We start from the raw sequence: 15,171 nt of genomic DNA, 5'->3' as shown, positions 1-15,171 counted from the left end.
TGCAGCTCCTGCAGCTCCGGATCCGGGGCTGCTTTCCCAGTGACGCCGTCCCTTGTCCCTTCCCACCTAGCCCCGTCGCACACCCTGCCCCCTCCCCCTCCCTGGCCCCTCGCCCTGCTTTTCACTTTCTCAGCACTGCCCACCCCCCACGGGGAGGGACTTTGTCCTGGCCTCACCGCGGTGTCCCCACCCAGCGCGCCCCGCCCAGGCTCTCAGAAAGTGACCCTTTCACAGCCACGCCCCAGAACCGCACGCGCACCCTACGCTGGGCCCCGTGCGGCGTGGCCGCCGCGAGCGCCCACGGGAGAGACGCGTCTCACCTCCTGCGCGGAGAGAAAGTGCACGTGAAGCAGCTTCCTTTCGCTGTCCACCAGAGGCAGGAAAGTGATGGTGACGTCGTCGTCAGTGTTCAGGTTAGCACCAGCACCTCGGTTGCCGTAGCCATCGTTCTCCATGGCAACCAAGGCAGAGAAGTGGCCTCTCGTGTAACCCAGAGCGATCGGGCTTTTCCAGCAGAAACTCTGTTCCCACAACAAAGGCAAATACACACCTGGAAAGAGGGAGGAAAATCACAATCAGACTTTCAGGACATGGCTGCAAACTGCATTATATTAATTCAACAAAGACTTCAGGTACACTCTTGAGGCATGCCTACCTTGAAACCGCGTGTACCCTAACGTCTCTCCCCGGAAGCTTTTGTAGTACTTGACCCCATACACTATGATCGGCCGCCGAAGGATGTGCGCAAGGACAAAGATGTGCGTCTGTTCCAGGCTGGCCCCGGGCTGCGCAGAGCGAAAGGGAAGGAAGCAATTCCCCTTTGGAGCACTACCGCTCACTGGCAAACGTGTACGACACAAACCAACACAACCCTCCTTCGGCACACCGTCTCCACGCATTCAGAGAAACGGTAATAATGCTGCCAGGCTACGTCAGTGTTCGATCCCTCGAACATCCAAGTGCCGTGGAACGAAAAGGCCTGTGGTCTGTGTGCAGGCACCTTCAACCCGGTGAAGTGCTGGTCTCGGGAACACGGGACCCAGAGGGCAAGGCACGGTTCGTGGGACTGCCTTCCAGCCCCGAGACCTGCCCGCGCCCTACCACGCGGCGCTGCGGGAGTACGGCTGCCCTTCGGACAGTGTTGCTGCTTAGTGAGAAGCGCGAGCCCCGCCTGCCCCGCAGCGAGGTCACAGAGGTCATTTAGCAGACGGCAGTAGCGACCAGGACGCAGAGGGCTTCCCTGGGCAACCCCGGGGACTCAGGCCGCGGGGCTTACTTTTGTAAGGAGGCGGCATGCCTTGAAGCTCTCTTACCTGGCTAGCGAGAGAGAGTATAAACGCCCAGTCTTCTTGCCACTGCTCTTCCCTCAAGGAAAAGTGTAAACCAAAGCTCTGAGAGTACCATGACTCCCAGTCTTTCCAGCGTGTGTAAAACCTAAGAAAACAAGACAGTAAGAAAGTGCACCTATAGCCACACTTAACGTTCCGGTCATTTACTTAATGGAGGCTCTAAGCAATTCACTTTCAAAGATTAGCAATGTTATTATTTTCACCTGGCCTGCAATATATTTTTCAGATTAAAAATGCTTCCACTCTGCTAACGGCCATCTTTAACACATCCTCAGACTGAACCTGGCGCACTGCCCACCGGGTTTTCATCAAAGCTTCAAACACTAGCGATGAGAACAGTTACTTTCAATGGTCTGCTCTTAGTCTGCAAGTTCAAGAAACAACCCGCTGAAGGCCACCCGAGATGCAGGATGCAACCAAAGACGTGCGGCGTTCAGAGAATTAAGCAAAACCAGACATAATTATGCTCAAATGTGTGATTCACTGTTTTACAAAACAGTCCAGCCAAGACCTCTGAAGTAAAGGCAGACATTTAACCTGTGACATCCCATTTCACCCTCTTACAAAGAATTAAAAATCCTGGTACTTTTATGTATTTGAACTTGAGGTTAAGAAAAAGTGAACGACAGGACAGAACCTGTCACCACCGCCAAGCAGCTCTGGCGGGGGCGGAGACAGGGTGCGGGGCGCCGCACGTGTCTCTCGGTGAGCGAGCGGGGCTCCGCGGAAAGGCGCGCACGCAGGGTCTGCTCTTGGCTGGCCAGAAAAGTACCGACCAGTTTTCTGCTCCAGGTAATCAACACTTTTTTAACCAGGACCCTGTATTTCAAAGATAAAATACAGTGTTCTTTCAAAACACCTAAGAAACACGGGAGTATGCGGGAATGCACCGATGACGAAACATACCGACTCTCATCCTCACCCGAGGGCACGTTCCCACTGCTGCGGAGCAAGGGGGTCCAGAGACAGAGAGAAGGAGACACACACACACACACCCCACCCCCCCCCCCCCCCACGGCCAGCCGCCTATCCGCACGCTCCCCAACCAGGGACCGAGCCTGTGACCCTTCAGCCTGCGAGATGACACTCCACCCAGCCGAGCCGCAACGAGGACCAGGAGGAGCGCCACAGAACACAGAGGGCTGTCACGAGCGGGGGGTGTGCACTATTCGGGCTCCTTGGTCAGAGCCCAGACTCCCTTTACAAATGAGATCGCTGAGTCTCCGGAAATGAAAAGACGGCACACTCGAAACTCCTCAAAGACGACTGCAGAACAAGGAAGTTCAAAAAAGACACACTTTAAAAATAAGCATGGTAAAATAACCATGCCTGCCACACACAGACCTAAACTCAGACTTCCTGGCTCGTTAAGAACAGAAAACCAAACCGAATCCAGGAACACGTGACAAAGTGGTTTAACATTCAAAAATCCATTCCATGTTCATGGATTACAAGAGAATGTCATCAACCCGACGACACCCGCCCAACCTCACCGCAGGGCTAACACAATCACTACCCAAATCCCCGAGGACTTTCTTGCGGAAGTGAATATGGATCCTAAAATTTTTATGGGAATCCAAAGGATTAGAATAGCAAAAAGAATCTTGAAAAACAAAGTACAAAGTTGAAAGACTTACAATCCTGATCTTTAAATTTACCACGAAGCTACAAACCATCACGATAGTCTGATGTTGGCTGAAGACAGACATACGGATCAACAGGGAAAAAAAGAGTCCAGAAACAAACCTTTGTTTTTATGGTCAAATAATTTTCAACACAAGTGCCAGGACAAATGAATGGGGAAACAAGAGTCTTTTCAGTAAACGGTACTGAGATACCAACACGCAACACTGATCTCATTGGATCTTGACTACCTCACACCTTACATAAAACTCCACTCAAAATGGATCACAGACCGTAAATGTAAAAGCTAAAACTGTAACATTCTTAGATAAAAACACAGAGGTAATACTTTAAAATCTTGTTTTTAAAATTGAAAACGAAGATGGACATGCCCAGAGCAGCCACGGGGCACGCAGGACAGCTGGGCAGCGCGCACAGAGGCGGAGGCCCCAGGAAAGACCCGAAGGAGACGCCGGGGACTGGAGACCCGGGGACCGGGGCGGACGACGCCCCCACCGCCGGGCTCGGCGGGCTGGACGCATGGAGGGAAGACTCCCTGGTCGCAAGGACGCGTCAGCAGAAGCTTCCAAAACCGGGAACAGAGAGAACGCAGGTGGAGAAAAGAACAGAATTTCACAGAACTGTGGGACAACTACGGAAAGTGTAACATGTAACGCGATAGAAATAACAGAAGGAAAAGAAGAAAGTAACAGAAGAAATTATTTGAGGTATTAATGAGCGGGAATTCCCCTAAATTACTGTTAGAACATACCACAGACACGAGAAGCTAAGAAAACACCAAGGAGGAAAAAGTATCAGAAAAACCACACCCAGACACACCCTATTCAAACCACAGAAAATGGAAGATGAAGACAAAGTCCCCGCAGACCCCCTGCTCGGGCGGCGTCCCCAACGCAACCTTTGCCAGGCCCCGCGGAGACCAGGCCAGCCGGGAGACAGAAGGAAGCACAGTCCAAGCCCGGAAGGAAAGACACCCACCTAGAACTCCACACCCTGGGAGAGTAACCTTCAAAGGTGAAGGAGAACCAAAGAGTTTCTTGGACAAACAAAAACTGAAAGAACCCGCTGCCACAGACCTGCTTCAAAGGAAATGTCAAGTTCTTTAGAGATTATATACGTGTGCGTGTTCTTTAGAGATCACACACACACACACACAAATATATACATGTCAGAAACTCCGATCTACATAAAGGGCAGCAAAGAAATAAGCGCAGGTAGAATAAACACCATCTATTCTGAAGGACACGTCCTTTTTTTAACCATGCTATGCGCCCAGTAAGGTTACCGCTGAGGCTTGCCCACCGGGGAGCTATTTTTTTCTTGTTCAGGTGTCCACAAATGTTTACTACACTGCGTGCTCTGATCTGTAATTCAGCTCTCAAGAAGTAACATCTTGCTCTAATTTTTAAATTCCAGAGGGTACTTTCACCGGTAAGCACCCCCTGCACACTCCCTATCTGTCAGGCCACTGCGGCACTGGGGCTTCCACGAGAGACGACGCGACCTGCGGTGCCGGGTGCGGTCCACCGGCCCGGGCAGCCCCTGAGCGCTGGCGGAGAGTCCACCACCAGCAGGGCCCCGAGGGCACGGAAAGAGACCGGGGCAACGCGGTCGTCTGGAGGCGCCACTACAGTGCCGTGCGAACACGCAATTAGGCACGAGAGGGAAAAGCACATTTTGATGTTGACGCAGGGAAAGCCGCAAACAGCAGAAGCCACTGAAAAATGTGTACGAACGCCGGCAATGGCAGTGTAGTGTAATTTAGCCTCCTCCAGCCTCGATGCTCCCACTTACAATGTAATGACATGACAATCATAGACAAAACCAGGAAAACAGCCTAGGTCAGGTACATGCAAACCCGAACTCCTGAGTCGCAAACGAGCACCGTTTGCAGTGACTGACCCTTCCACAGGAGAGGTGACAGCTCAGGACCAGCCGTGTATGTGACGAGTCGCTCGCTGTGTTATGAAATGAAGAAATGGGGTCTTAAAATCGCCTGTGCCTCAGGGGGAGCGAGAACCTGCAGTATCCTGTCGAATAATCTGAGGGCTGAACTGAAATGAAATCGTACTTTGAAACACGAGCCAAGCCCCGGCCAGTGGGGCTCGGTGGTCTGCAGCGCAGTCCTGCGAACCAAAGGCCGCGGATCTGACCCCAGTCGGGGCGCAGGCCTGGGCTGCGGGTTCGGCCCCCAGTCAGGGTGCACGTGAGATGCGAGAAATCGGTACTTCTCTCTCACATCGATCTTTCTCTCCCTCTCTTAAAAAAAAAATCAATAAGCATGACCCTCAGTTGAGGATTTAAAGGTGGGGAAAAAAAGAAACCTCCTCAGTTTACCCAATACGTTATGTCATCGGTTTCTTGCTGAGACCCCAATTATGTGGGTCGTATTTAGAGCTGATAGATTAAACCACAGAGACTTGATATGATGTTTAAAGACCTTATTAATGTTTCAGACGACTACTACTACTTAAATATTTCTACTGTAATTACCTGAATATGAAATAAAAGAACAAAAAGAGAAAAGGCTGATATTCAAGTTAAAACAATAATAATTACATGCAAATTTTTATCTGTTCTCTCCCCACACTCTCAACCTCTTCTCAGGACAATTGCTTTCACACGAAGCAAGGCGGTACAAAACAAAGCTCAGCAAAAAGGTGTAAAAACCACTGAGATGGTCTCAGGGTCCCCACATCCCAAAGCAAAGCTCTTCTTCTTCCCTAGCTCCCCCAGGAAACGCACTGGGGACGGCGGCCGCTACCGCCCTGGACCTCAGCAGGCAAGGGGGCGGCTCACCAGTGCGAGCAGTCGTGCAGGCTGTCGTGCAGGGCTTTCCGAAGCACCGAGTCCTTGTCGTAAATGCCCCAGGTCGCCTGCAGCACCGAGTCAAGCAAGCAGTCCCCGGCAGTCCGGTTCCAAAGTGCGTAGAGCCGACTGTCCAAGCGCGTCGCCAATTCCAAGGACCAGTTTATAATGGGAGATTCTTCTTCTAACTCTACGTGAGGAATTGAAACAGCATGTTCATTTTCGCACCTACGCAATTAAGAGCAATTCAGTGGAGAGGAGACTCTGTTCTCCAGGTGTTAATGGGCTTCTGTGTAATTTACCAATAAACACCTAAATATATTTGTCAATTGAAATATAAACCCTTGGAATAGCTGAAACATGTTGTGGCTCTAGAATAAATTTACTCAACTTTTAAACACTTTACAATTTATATTCTAAAAAAATGTTTAATATGGAAATATTCTCATTCTGGAATAGGAAGTGGAAAACCAGTTTAAAAACTTTTATACCTTTATTTGCTTACTCTCAGTTAAGAGCTGTGAATGTGCATTTTTCACCAGTTTTATTAAAATACAATGAACATAATGATCATTTTTAACAGCACAATACATTGTTCTATAGGGCTTTACATTTTTAATTGGAAGTAAAAACAAGTTGACCATACACTAAACTACTCCAAACCAAACTGAACTACTACAAAACAAAGCAAGAAGTTTATTGCAATTAATGAAAAGTAAATTCTACTCATTAATTCCATGCCTACCTTTTTGAACGTCTCTGTCAAGTACCTCATCGAATAATTTTTCTTGGACTGTGGGAGGCAAGTCTTCGATATCTACAAAGAAAAAGAGTCTTAAGAGATCTCATGCCTCCCATCAAATCACCATGTTGTACATTTTAAACAGCTGATAATTTTATGTCAGTTACACTTCAGTAAAGATGAACTGAACGGACAAAAAACAAGGTCATCTAACACTCAAGCTAAAACAGCAATAATCACGGACAGGTTCGCATCCGTTCTCTCCCCACACCCTCCACCTCGGCTCCCTCCTGTTACTTCGGACGTGAGAGTCCTGGGAAAGCCAGTAGCCCGCTGGCCGCGGCGCGCAGTCGTCGGCCCTCTCCCTCCGGTGCTCCGTGCAGTTTACGGTCTGGGTAAAACCCGCTATCCTTTAAAACGTTTCTTAAAATACTGTAAGCTATTTTCAAGGCCAAATAAAAATTTAATCATCACTTAGGGTAAAACTTAAATACAAGGATGGGCAAAAGTAGGTCAAATTCCCAGGCATGATAAACATTGGACCAGAACAGAATGAAGAAATGAGAATCCAAAAAAGTGAGGAGAGGCTCAGGAACCTCCAGGACAACTTTAAACGTCCCAACATCCGAATCAGAGGAATACCAGAAAGAGAAGAGGAAGAGCAAGAAATTGAAAACTTATTTGACAACATAATTAAGGAGAACTTCCCCAATCTGGCAAAGGAAATAGATTTCCAGGAAGTCCAGGAAACTCAGAGAACCCCAAAGAAGTTGGAGGAAGCACACACCAAGGAACCCGAGGAAGCACACACCAAGGTACATCACATTTACATTACCCAAGATGAAAGATAAGGAGAGAACCTTAAAAGCAGCAAGAGAAAAGCAGACAGTTACCTACAAAGGAGTTCCCATAAGACAATCAGCTGATTTCTCAAAAGAAACCTTGCAGGCAAGAAGGGACTGGAAAGAAGTATTCAAGGTCATGAAAGGCAGGGACCTACATCCAAGATCACTCTATCCAGCAAAGCTTTCATTTAGAATGGAAGGGCAGATAAAGTGCTTCCCAGATAAGGTCAAGTTAAAGGAGTTCATTATCACCAAGCCCTTGTTATATGAAATGTTAAAGGGATTTATCTAAGAAAAAGAAGATAAAAAATATGAACAGTAAAATGACAACAAACTCAACTATCAACTGAACTTAAAAACAAACTAAACAAACTAGAACAGGAACAGAATCACAGAAATGGAGATCACATGGAGGGTTATCAGCGGGGTGGGGGAGAGGTACAAAGAATAAGTAGCATAAATGGTAAGTAGAAAATAGACAGGGGGAGGTTAAGAATAGTATAGGAAATGGAGAAGCCGAAGAACTTATATGTACGACCCATGGACATGAACTGGGGGGGGGCTGGTAGGAGGGGGGTGCAGGGCAGAGGGGAATAAAAAGGAGAAAAAAAATGGGACAACTCTAATAGCATAATCAATAAAATATATTTTAAAAAAGAAATAAATAAAATGGTTGCTGAATTTGAACTTAAAATTACCACCCATGATTACCTAAAGGATAAATCATAAGGATATAAAATAATAACAATAAGACAACAAATAATACAAATAAATAACACAATAACTAACTAGGAAATAATACACGAAAAAACTCTGTTCCTCATACTCACAACTAGAAACCTATTTTTGCCCACCCCTGTCCTGTATATAGAGAATGGATTTCAAGTGCAATCTGTCTGGTTGTAAAAGGCTTAGTTATTATCTCTTACCATTTGTGAATGCTCCTGCTCACGTCTGAACATAAAAGCTGAAAACACTCAGAACCAAGACGGAAGACTTATTTTAGAAACTGTGGAGTTTGGTGCATTTATTCAAAGCCAACTAATAAAAACCAACTAAGACATTTCCCAACTACCAGTGGGTAGAAAAATGAAAAGTTGCTCCATAAATATAGTAGAAATCCATGTAATGAGTAAAGAAAGTAATGACACTTTCAAAAGAATGCCAGTATCTTTGATTCAAACAACTCGATGCCCATCGAAAGCCTACATTCCAACCCTGTCCCCCATATGCCAGATAACCAACAGCTTTCTAATTTCAAACTAATGAGCATGGAAAGAAAAGAAGTGGACTGAGAATACTTTTTTAAAAGCCAAAGGGAAGAATAAATGGCGCAGGAGGGTTTTTTTTAGACACCGGAGGCCCACAAAGCAGCCAGCCACCAGCGGCCATCTCCCCCTGGGCCCACCAAGAACACCACCACGTGTACCGGTCACTTCCGCTATAAACAGAATAGCCAAGAGATTTAAGATGCACCTGTAACACCTGAGTTATCTGCTTTCTAGCTGAAACATTTTCACTAGACACGAAAAAATAACTAAGTAGAAATTTCTTCTCACACTGAAATGGGGAGGTTACCTGCCGGCAGTGTGAACGTGACCAGGTCAGTGAGGAAGTAGCAGGCGAAGTCCCCCTTCCTCTGGTGGAGAGAGGCCGCTATCTCGCGCCGGATCTGCTCCGTCAGCTCCGGACACACCATGGCTGGGATGCACTTGGCTGCTTGCTGAGACACCTGGACACCAACGAAAAGGCCCTTTGCATCTCACTGATCGCCAGAAGCAGAACACAGTAGTATTTAAAAGAAATCACCAACATCTCCCAGTAGCTCAAGGTGGTGAATTCTAAAATATATCGGGTGGCGGGTATTATTTCCTTACCCGTGGACATATGTATCAGTATGACGTCCCAGGAAAACAGCCGATTTACCCTCTGACTCAGTGATTCTACTTAAGAATGTATTCCCATCTCGCACGTGAAAACTTACGTAAACGGCGGTGCTCTCAAAGGCTCACCACAGGAGGGAGAGGGGGACCAGTAAACCACCTGAATAATAAGTAAGACTAATCATCTTGCCCTCTGCCCTCCGCCAAAAAAAATTCTTAAAAAGCAGGGAATCCCAGCTTATGGTAGAAAACACACACACACTATTTATTCCCCTGCTGCTTCGTTAAGAATACTTCAAGTACCCAACGTGGAATAAAGAAAACATGGTATTTTTAAAGGGTTAGTTCCTGCTGACTCCAACTCCCTTCCCACGTTTTACAGTTCCAAGTTTTCACGCAGCACCTGGCCCGCCCCAGCGCAGACAGGCGATGACCCCTCAAAGCCCAGCCCCCAGGGAACGAAGTCTGAGTGCTGGTGGTGCAGTGACTGCCGGGAAGAACCTCCCGGCTAGGGGACGGCTAGAATTTTCCTCTCCTTTCTACGTGACGAGCAGCAACACGTGTGCAAAGGTAATTAAGCTGTATGCCTTCTGCTGAGCTCGGGACACCTGTGCACAGAGAATTCTGAAATCAACGGCGAGGGCATCTGCCGGAGAGGAAACGAGTCCGTGCGACCCCTGAGTGGGCCAGACAGCTCCGTGCTCTGCTGCCCTGCAGGCCGCAGCCACTGCCGGGTCGGCCCCCGGGGAGGGGGCTTCCCGTCACAGGCGCGCTGTCGGACACCTTCCAGGAATCTGCTCAGAGAGAGTTTCGCAGACAACGTCATCTGTGTAACAGGCGTGGGACTTCACTGTACCCGCTGTGAAGTGCGTGCACGGGAAGAAGCCCTGCACCCCAACACGGTCACCAGACATGCCTCTCTGAGCCCGCCCGCATGGAAACCCAGCCCCACTGAACGGCACCGGCCAGGATGCCAGTCACAGTGAGAGTCTCGCTGCATCTTCAGTCTACGAACCCAATCTTTAAGACGCTCCGATGACAGAAGACCAAACATTCTCTACTTTCACAATATAATTGCCTGTTTCACACCAGTGTTAAAACGGGTCCCAAAAGTAAATTCAAAATCAGCTATTCCAGTCTGCTAACCCTCAGCCCCTTTCCAAACACCTGGCAAAACTTGTTCCAGAACAACTTGGACTGAAACCCGAAGAGTGCACACACTCCAACGAGAGAAACCTCAGAGGCGGTGAACGGCCTCCCATCCCCCCTCCTTCCACCGCCCTCCCCAGGCGGGCACGGCCCTGGAGTCCGCCTCTCACCTTCTGGCCTTTTCACACTCACGGCTTTCAACCGCCTCCTAGGCCAGTGGTTCTTAACTCAGGGCCCGTGAGATTGAGAACGGGCTGTGAAATTGAACAGCAACTGTAATTAAATCTAAATCCTCCATTTTTACTAACCTCTTGCCTATATTTCGTATCTTATATATCACAAATTAAAGTTTTGGTAACTACGGGGTCCAGTACAAATAATGCCCCCTTTTTACATGCGGGTAATCTATACCAAATCTTTTATTACAAAATCATAAGCATGTAATCATAACATGTAATCTGTAACATAACAACATCACACTCAAGCACACCATATGGCATTTTAGGTGAAATGTTCAAATTGCTGTCCATCTTGTGCGAGACACTCACGTATGCTAAGAGAACAGAGCAAAGAGCGAGAAAGGGAGAGAAATATCAATGTGTGGTTGCCTCTTGTGCGCCCCCACCCCTTCTAGGACCCTCTGGTTCACAGGCCCGTGCTCAATCCACTGGGCTGCACCAGCCAGGGCAGATTCTCTCCAATAAGCACTGTAAATGCATTCATTCTTTTTTCTTTATGTTCTTGATAACATTTTCTTTCCTCCAGCTTACTCTATAAGAATACGAGATACACTACACATCACACACAAACGTGCTAACCGACTGTTACGTTATCGGTGAGCAGTTAAGTTTCAGAGGCGTCGACGTTTTACTTGGATTTTCAACTGCACGGAGGGTCGGTGTCAGCACCCCTAGCCCCTACCTTGTTCAAGGATCCGCTGTAACTGATCTCCTTTGCAATCCTATTTGTTTTTATTGTATTCACTAAAAAACACCTTGAAAGGAGTCCGCAGGTTCCACCAGCCCACCAGCCCACAAGGCCCCTGAAGCCCTGGCGCAGACGCACCCCCGAAACCCACCGCCCCCTGCTCCCGCCCGAGTGCCGGGCTCTGTGCGCGCCCTGCAGACGCGTCGCTCCAGCCGGACTCCGAGCCTCCCTCCTGGTGTCCCGGCCGGCGCCTGCGGGCCTGTCCTTGCAGCGCCCACCCCTCCCCCGCCCCCGCCGAGGCGGAACTGCAGTACTCGCTCCGCTCCCCACCTGCACAGCCCCCCTCCCGCTCCCCCAGGTCGTACCAGGGTCGGTCTAACAGGGCCACAGCCGCGTCCTGAACTCCGATTCATACTGACTGCCATTTGCATCTGGGTCATCTCCCACACCCTTCCCTCCCTCCTGTTAGGTCACCTGCTCTTGGTGAAACCAGCCGCCTCTTCAAAAGCAGCCTGTGGAGGGGCCCGGACGACGTGAACGGGGAGCCTCCTGCCCACCGCCCAGAACCTGACCCCGCCCCAGTCGAGCCTTTGGACAACTGCGGCCAGGGCCGCCAGTCTGACCGCCGCCTCCTGAGACCTTCAGCCACTCAGCTACGCGGCTCCCCGATTCCTTAACCTCAGAACCTGGGAACGGGTGTGTGTTTTCACCAGATGCCGAGTTTTGAGGCGACCTGCGGAACAGCAATGAACAGCTCACTAGGATTCTGTTACCCCCCACTGCTGTTCCCCAGCTGGCTCCCAGGAGGCTGCTGACTCACGCCAGCCCCCCCCAGAACCTTTCACAGCCCCCCACCCACCTGAGGGGAACCCGGGATTCCCTCAAGACGTGCGCCTCGGTCACAGCTGCCTTCTGTATCCTGTTTCTCGCCACCGCCAGCAACTACAACCCGCCTCGTGCCGGCCCTTCCAGTCCACGACACGACTGGGCAGCACCACACCGCCTGCAGCCAGGCCGCACACACTACGGACCCTGCCTGCCACTGCCCCACCCCGTCCCGGAACGGGCCCTTCCGACCGCACGGCTGCCTCTCAGGCAGTGTCCTCCCCCCTGAGGCTCGGTGGGCCCGCCCACAACTCTCCTCCCTCCGAGTCTCCAGGTGCCCTGGCTTCCCTGGACTCTCTCCAACCCGAGCACAGCGACCAGCCCCATCGGTCACGCTTCCATCTCACCTTCTGATCGCCTACTCCCCGAAATGCTCTGTGCGCAATGCCTCCCGAACACTGGCCCGTCCCAGTGAGGGAGCATGCACGGCCCTGCACAGATGCACACTGGCATCTGAACCCACAACTGAGCTGGCTGCAATTTTAGCCTACTGCTACTTTTTTTTAATCACCTGGATATTTTAGCTGCACCCTGAATTCCTTTGCAACCTCTCTCATTTTTAACATCTACCTAGTTATCTACACCAGAACCCTCAGTATCAACTTCGATCCCTACCTCATTACCCCCCATCCCCTCGACCCACCAAGCCGGACTACGGGACGCAAGCCATTACTCCTGACCAGCCCACTCCCTCCCGTGCCCCCGCCAGCCCTGCTCAGCCAGGGTCCCGGCCAGCCTCGCCGCAGGCACCAGCTCCCCTACCCGGCCTGCCCCTCTCCGATCCACAGCAGCCCGGAACGGTCTCATCTGGTCACTTCCCTGTCCCCGGTTCCTCTGCCGTAAGATCCCTCACACCCACCCCCTGCCCCCCCCCCACCCGTTCCCCCACCCCAGTTCCCAGTCGCCATCACGGCCATGCTGAGCTGCCTGCAGGTTCTCAAATTCATCACAAGCACCACCACTCTCGCCTCTAGTGAATGGCTTCCTCAGCCCCCCTCTCCCACCCACTGACTCCTCCTCCTCCTCCAGGCTGTTAACTAAAACGCTACCTACCTGTTCCAGGCAAGAAGGTAAGGTATCTCAAAACACATTCTCAAGTAATGCCCCAGCACCTGGCCCCTCCACCTAGGAGAGCACATGCTGCGCCAGTCACCTGTTTGTTTATTTCTCTCCTTTTCTGTCAACCAGTGGAGGAGGAACCGATGTCTTCCCAGTCACATCCCTTTTCAGCACAGTGCCCAGAGGACAGTGGGCACTCAGTAAATGTTTGTTAGTAGAATGAATGAGTAACAGATACATTGTAGCAAAATGTCCTACTTTAAGAGCATATACCCTTAAAAATTATATACTGTTTAAGTCTCTTAGGTTTAACATAATTTTTTCAAGGGGAGGAAGGAATCTGAAACATGTAAGAACTGTTTGGAGAAACACTGTAACATCAGAATAGAAACAAAAGAACACATCTCAGCCACGTGAAAGAATGCAGACCCCCAAGCCACACGCACCTCGGTGAGCAGGATGGCCAGCATGTCCTGCCTCTGGAAGCGGATGGCCAGGTGCACCAGGGTGTAGCCGACGTCAAAGGCCGAAGGGCGGTTCAGCAAGCGCACCTCATCCGCAGTGAGCTGCCGGGCGATGTCCCCTCCTGACGACTTGTACGCCTCTATCGCAGCTAAATCACCTTCCACAACCCCTGAAACGAGCACCGAGACAGAGGGGTCAGTTCTGTTTTTCTTCAGAAAGCATAAACCTGCAGCATTCACTCTAAACTCTAAATGTTTCTCTGTGCTTCCCGGATCCTGGGGCATCGTCACTCATCTGTCCCACAGAATGTAAGTAAAATTAGTGCATCCCACCCCGGAATTTCTTTCCAGAATGAGCCTGCCTGGTCAGGCACAGGCACTTACCTTCGCCTCAACGCGGGCTCCGGGCTCTCGTGGGGTCAGGGGCACTACTAGAATATTAATCGGCCCAGAGACGGGCAGCCGAGTATGAGAAACCAGACTTCACAGGAGACACTGACCTCCTGTCCTGGCCCTGACTCCGAGGAAACCAAGGAGACGGGCATGCTCCCTGCGGGCCCGGGCACTTCTGCCCTGTGCGCTGCATTCTTAAAGCCCCATCAAAACGGAAGTGGGGCCTTCCGCACCGCGGTAGCTTTGAAACAATTTAAAGGAAAGTAAAGCCACGTTCAATGTTAAGTGAAAGTTAGCAATATGAATCTCTCATAAACAAGTCTTTTTTTTTTTTTTTTTAAGATTTATTTTTAGGGAGAGAAGGGAGGGAGAGAGAGAGAGAGAGAGAGAGAGAGAGAGAGAGAAACATCAATGTGCGGTTGCTGGGGGTTATGGCCTGCAACCCAGGAATGTACCCTGGCTGGGAATCGAACCTGGGACACTTTGGTTCCCAGCCCGTGCTCAATCCACTGAGCTACGCCAGCCAGGGCGAACAAGTCTTTTTTATACCCGTTAAGAATTATTAATGTAGTAAAACCTGACCCAGATGATTTTGAATAAAAAGATGCTAAAACAAAGCACCACAAAGCAGCTGGGGCTGGAGAGGTAAAACAAGTACCACTTTTCCCAAGTCCATAAGAAATTTTCCATCCCCACTGAACCCCGTCACTAATCTTAGCACAAACTACTGTTAGGTGAAGACAGTAGTTCTGTTTCCTAAACAGTGGAGCACATTTACAGACAATGAACAAACAGCCTTGCCCTCAAAAATGAAGGTGTTGGTGAGCTTCAAATGTACCACAAATAGTGGTCAAAAGCAAAACACCACGACTGTAGGACCAACCAAGTAATTTCAAGTGTTTCCTAAGTTACATAGTAAAAATCTGTTTACTAGGTAAAATACTAACAAGTAACTAAAAATAATTCTCAGGGTATTTTTTAGTTCTCAGTGTGTTCTCAGTGTGTTTAATTCTCAGTGTGTTT

At 49.6% G+C, this 15,171-nt stretch overlaps 1 protein-coding gene across 3 annotated transcripts in view; it reads right to left on the bottom strand.

The window, feature by feature from the left end:
* ZRANB1 (zinc finger RANBP2-type containing 1) overlaps positions 1-15,171 on the bottom strand; it is a 52,337-nt gene that overhangs the window by 3,654 nt on the left and 33,512 nt on the right. For all 3 annotated transcript variants that reach the window (XM_045854377.1, XM_045854376.1, XM_045854375.1), the window contains exons 3-9: positions 13,738-13,925; positions 8,967-9,120; positions 6,547-6,618; positions 5,793-5,991; positions 1,314-1,434; positions 656-785; positions 321-550 (exon numbers count right to left, since the gene is read on the bottom strand). In XM_045854377.1, coding sequence (XP_045710333.1) covers positions 321-550; positions 656-785; positions 1,314-1,434; positions 5,793-5,991; positions 6,547-6,618; positions 8,967-9,120; positions 13,738-13,925 — 1,094 coding nt within the window. The remainder of the gene's footprint in view (positions 1-320; positions 551-655; positions 786-1,313; positions 1,435-5,792; positions 5,992-6,546; positions 6,619-8,966; positions 9,121-13,737; positions 13,926-15,171) is intronic.

Source organism: Phyllostomus hastatus, unplaced genomic scaffold (assembly GCF_019186645.2).
Source record: "Phyllostomus hastatus isolate PE091 unplaced genomic scaffold, TTU_PhHast_1.1 phas_scaffold_1066, whole genome shotgun sequence".
NCBI classification, from domain to species: Eukaryota; Metazoa; Chordata; class Mammalia; order Chiroptera; family Phyllostomidae; genus Phyllostomus; species Phyllostomus hastatus.
Note: the sequence above shows the minus strand (reverse complement) of the source record. Positions and strands in the feature narration are given on the sequence as shown.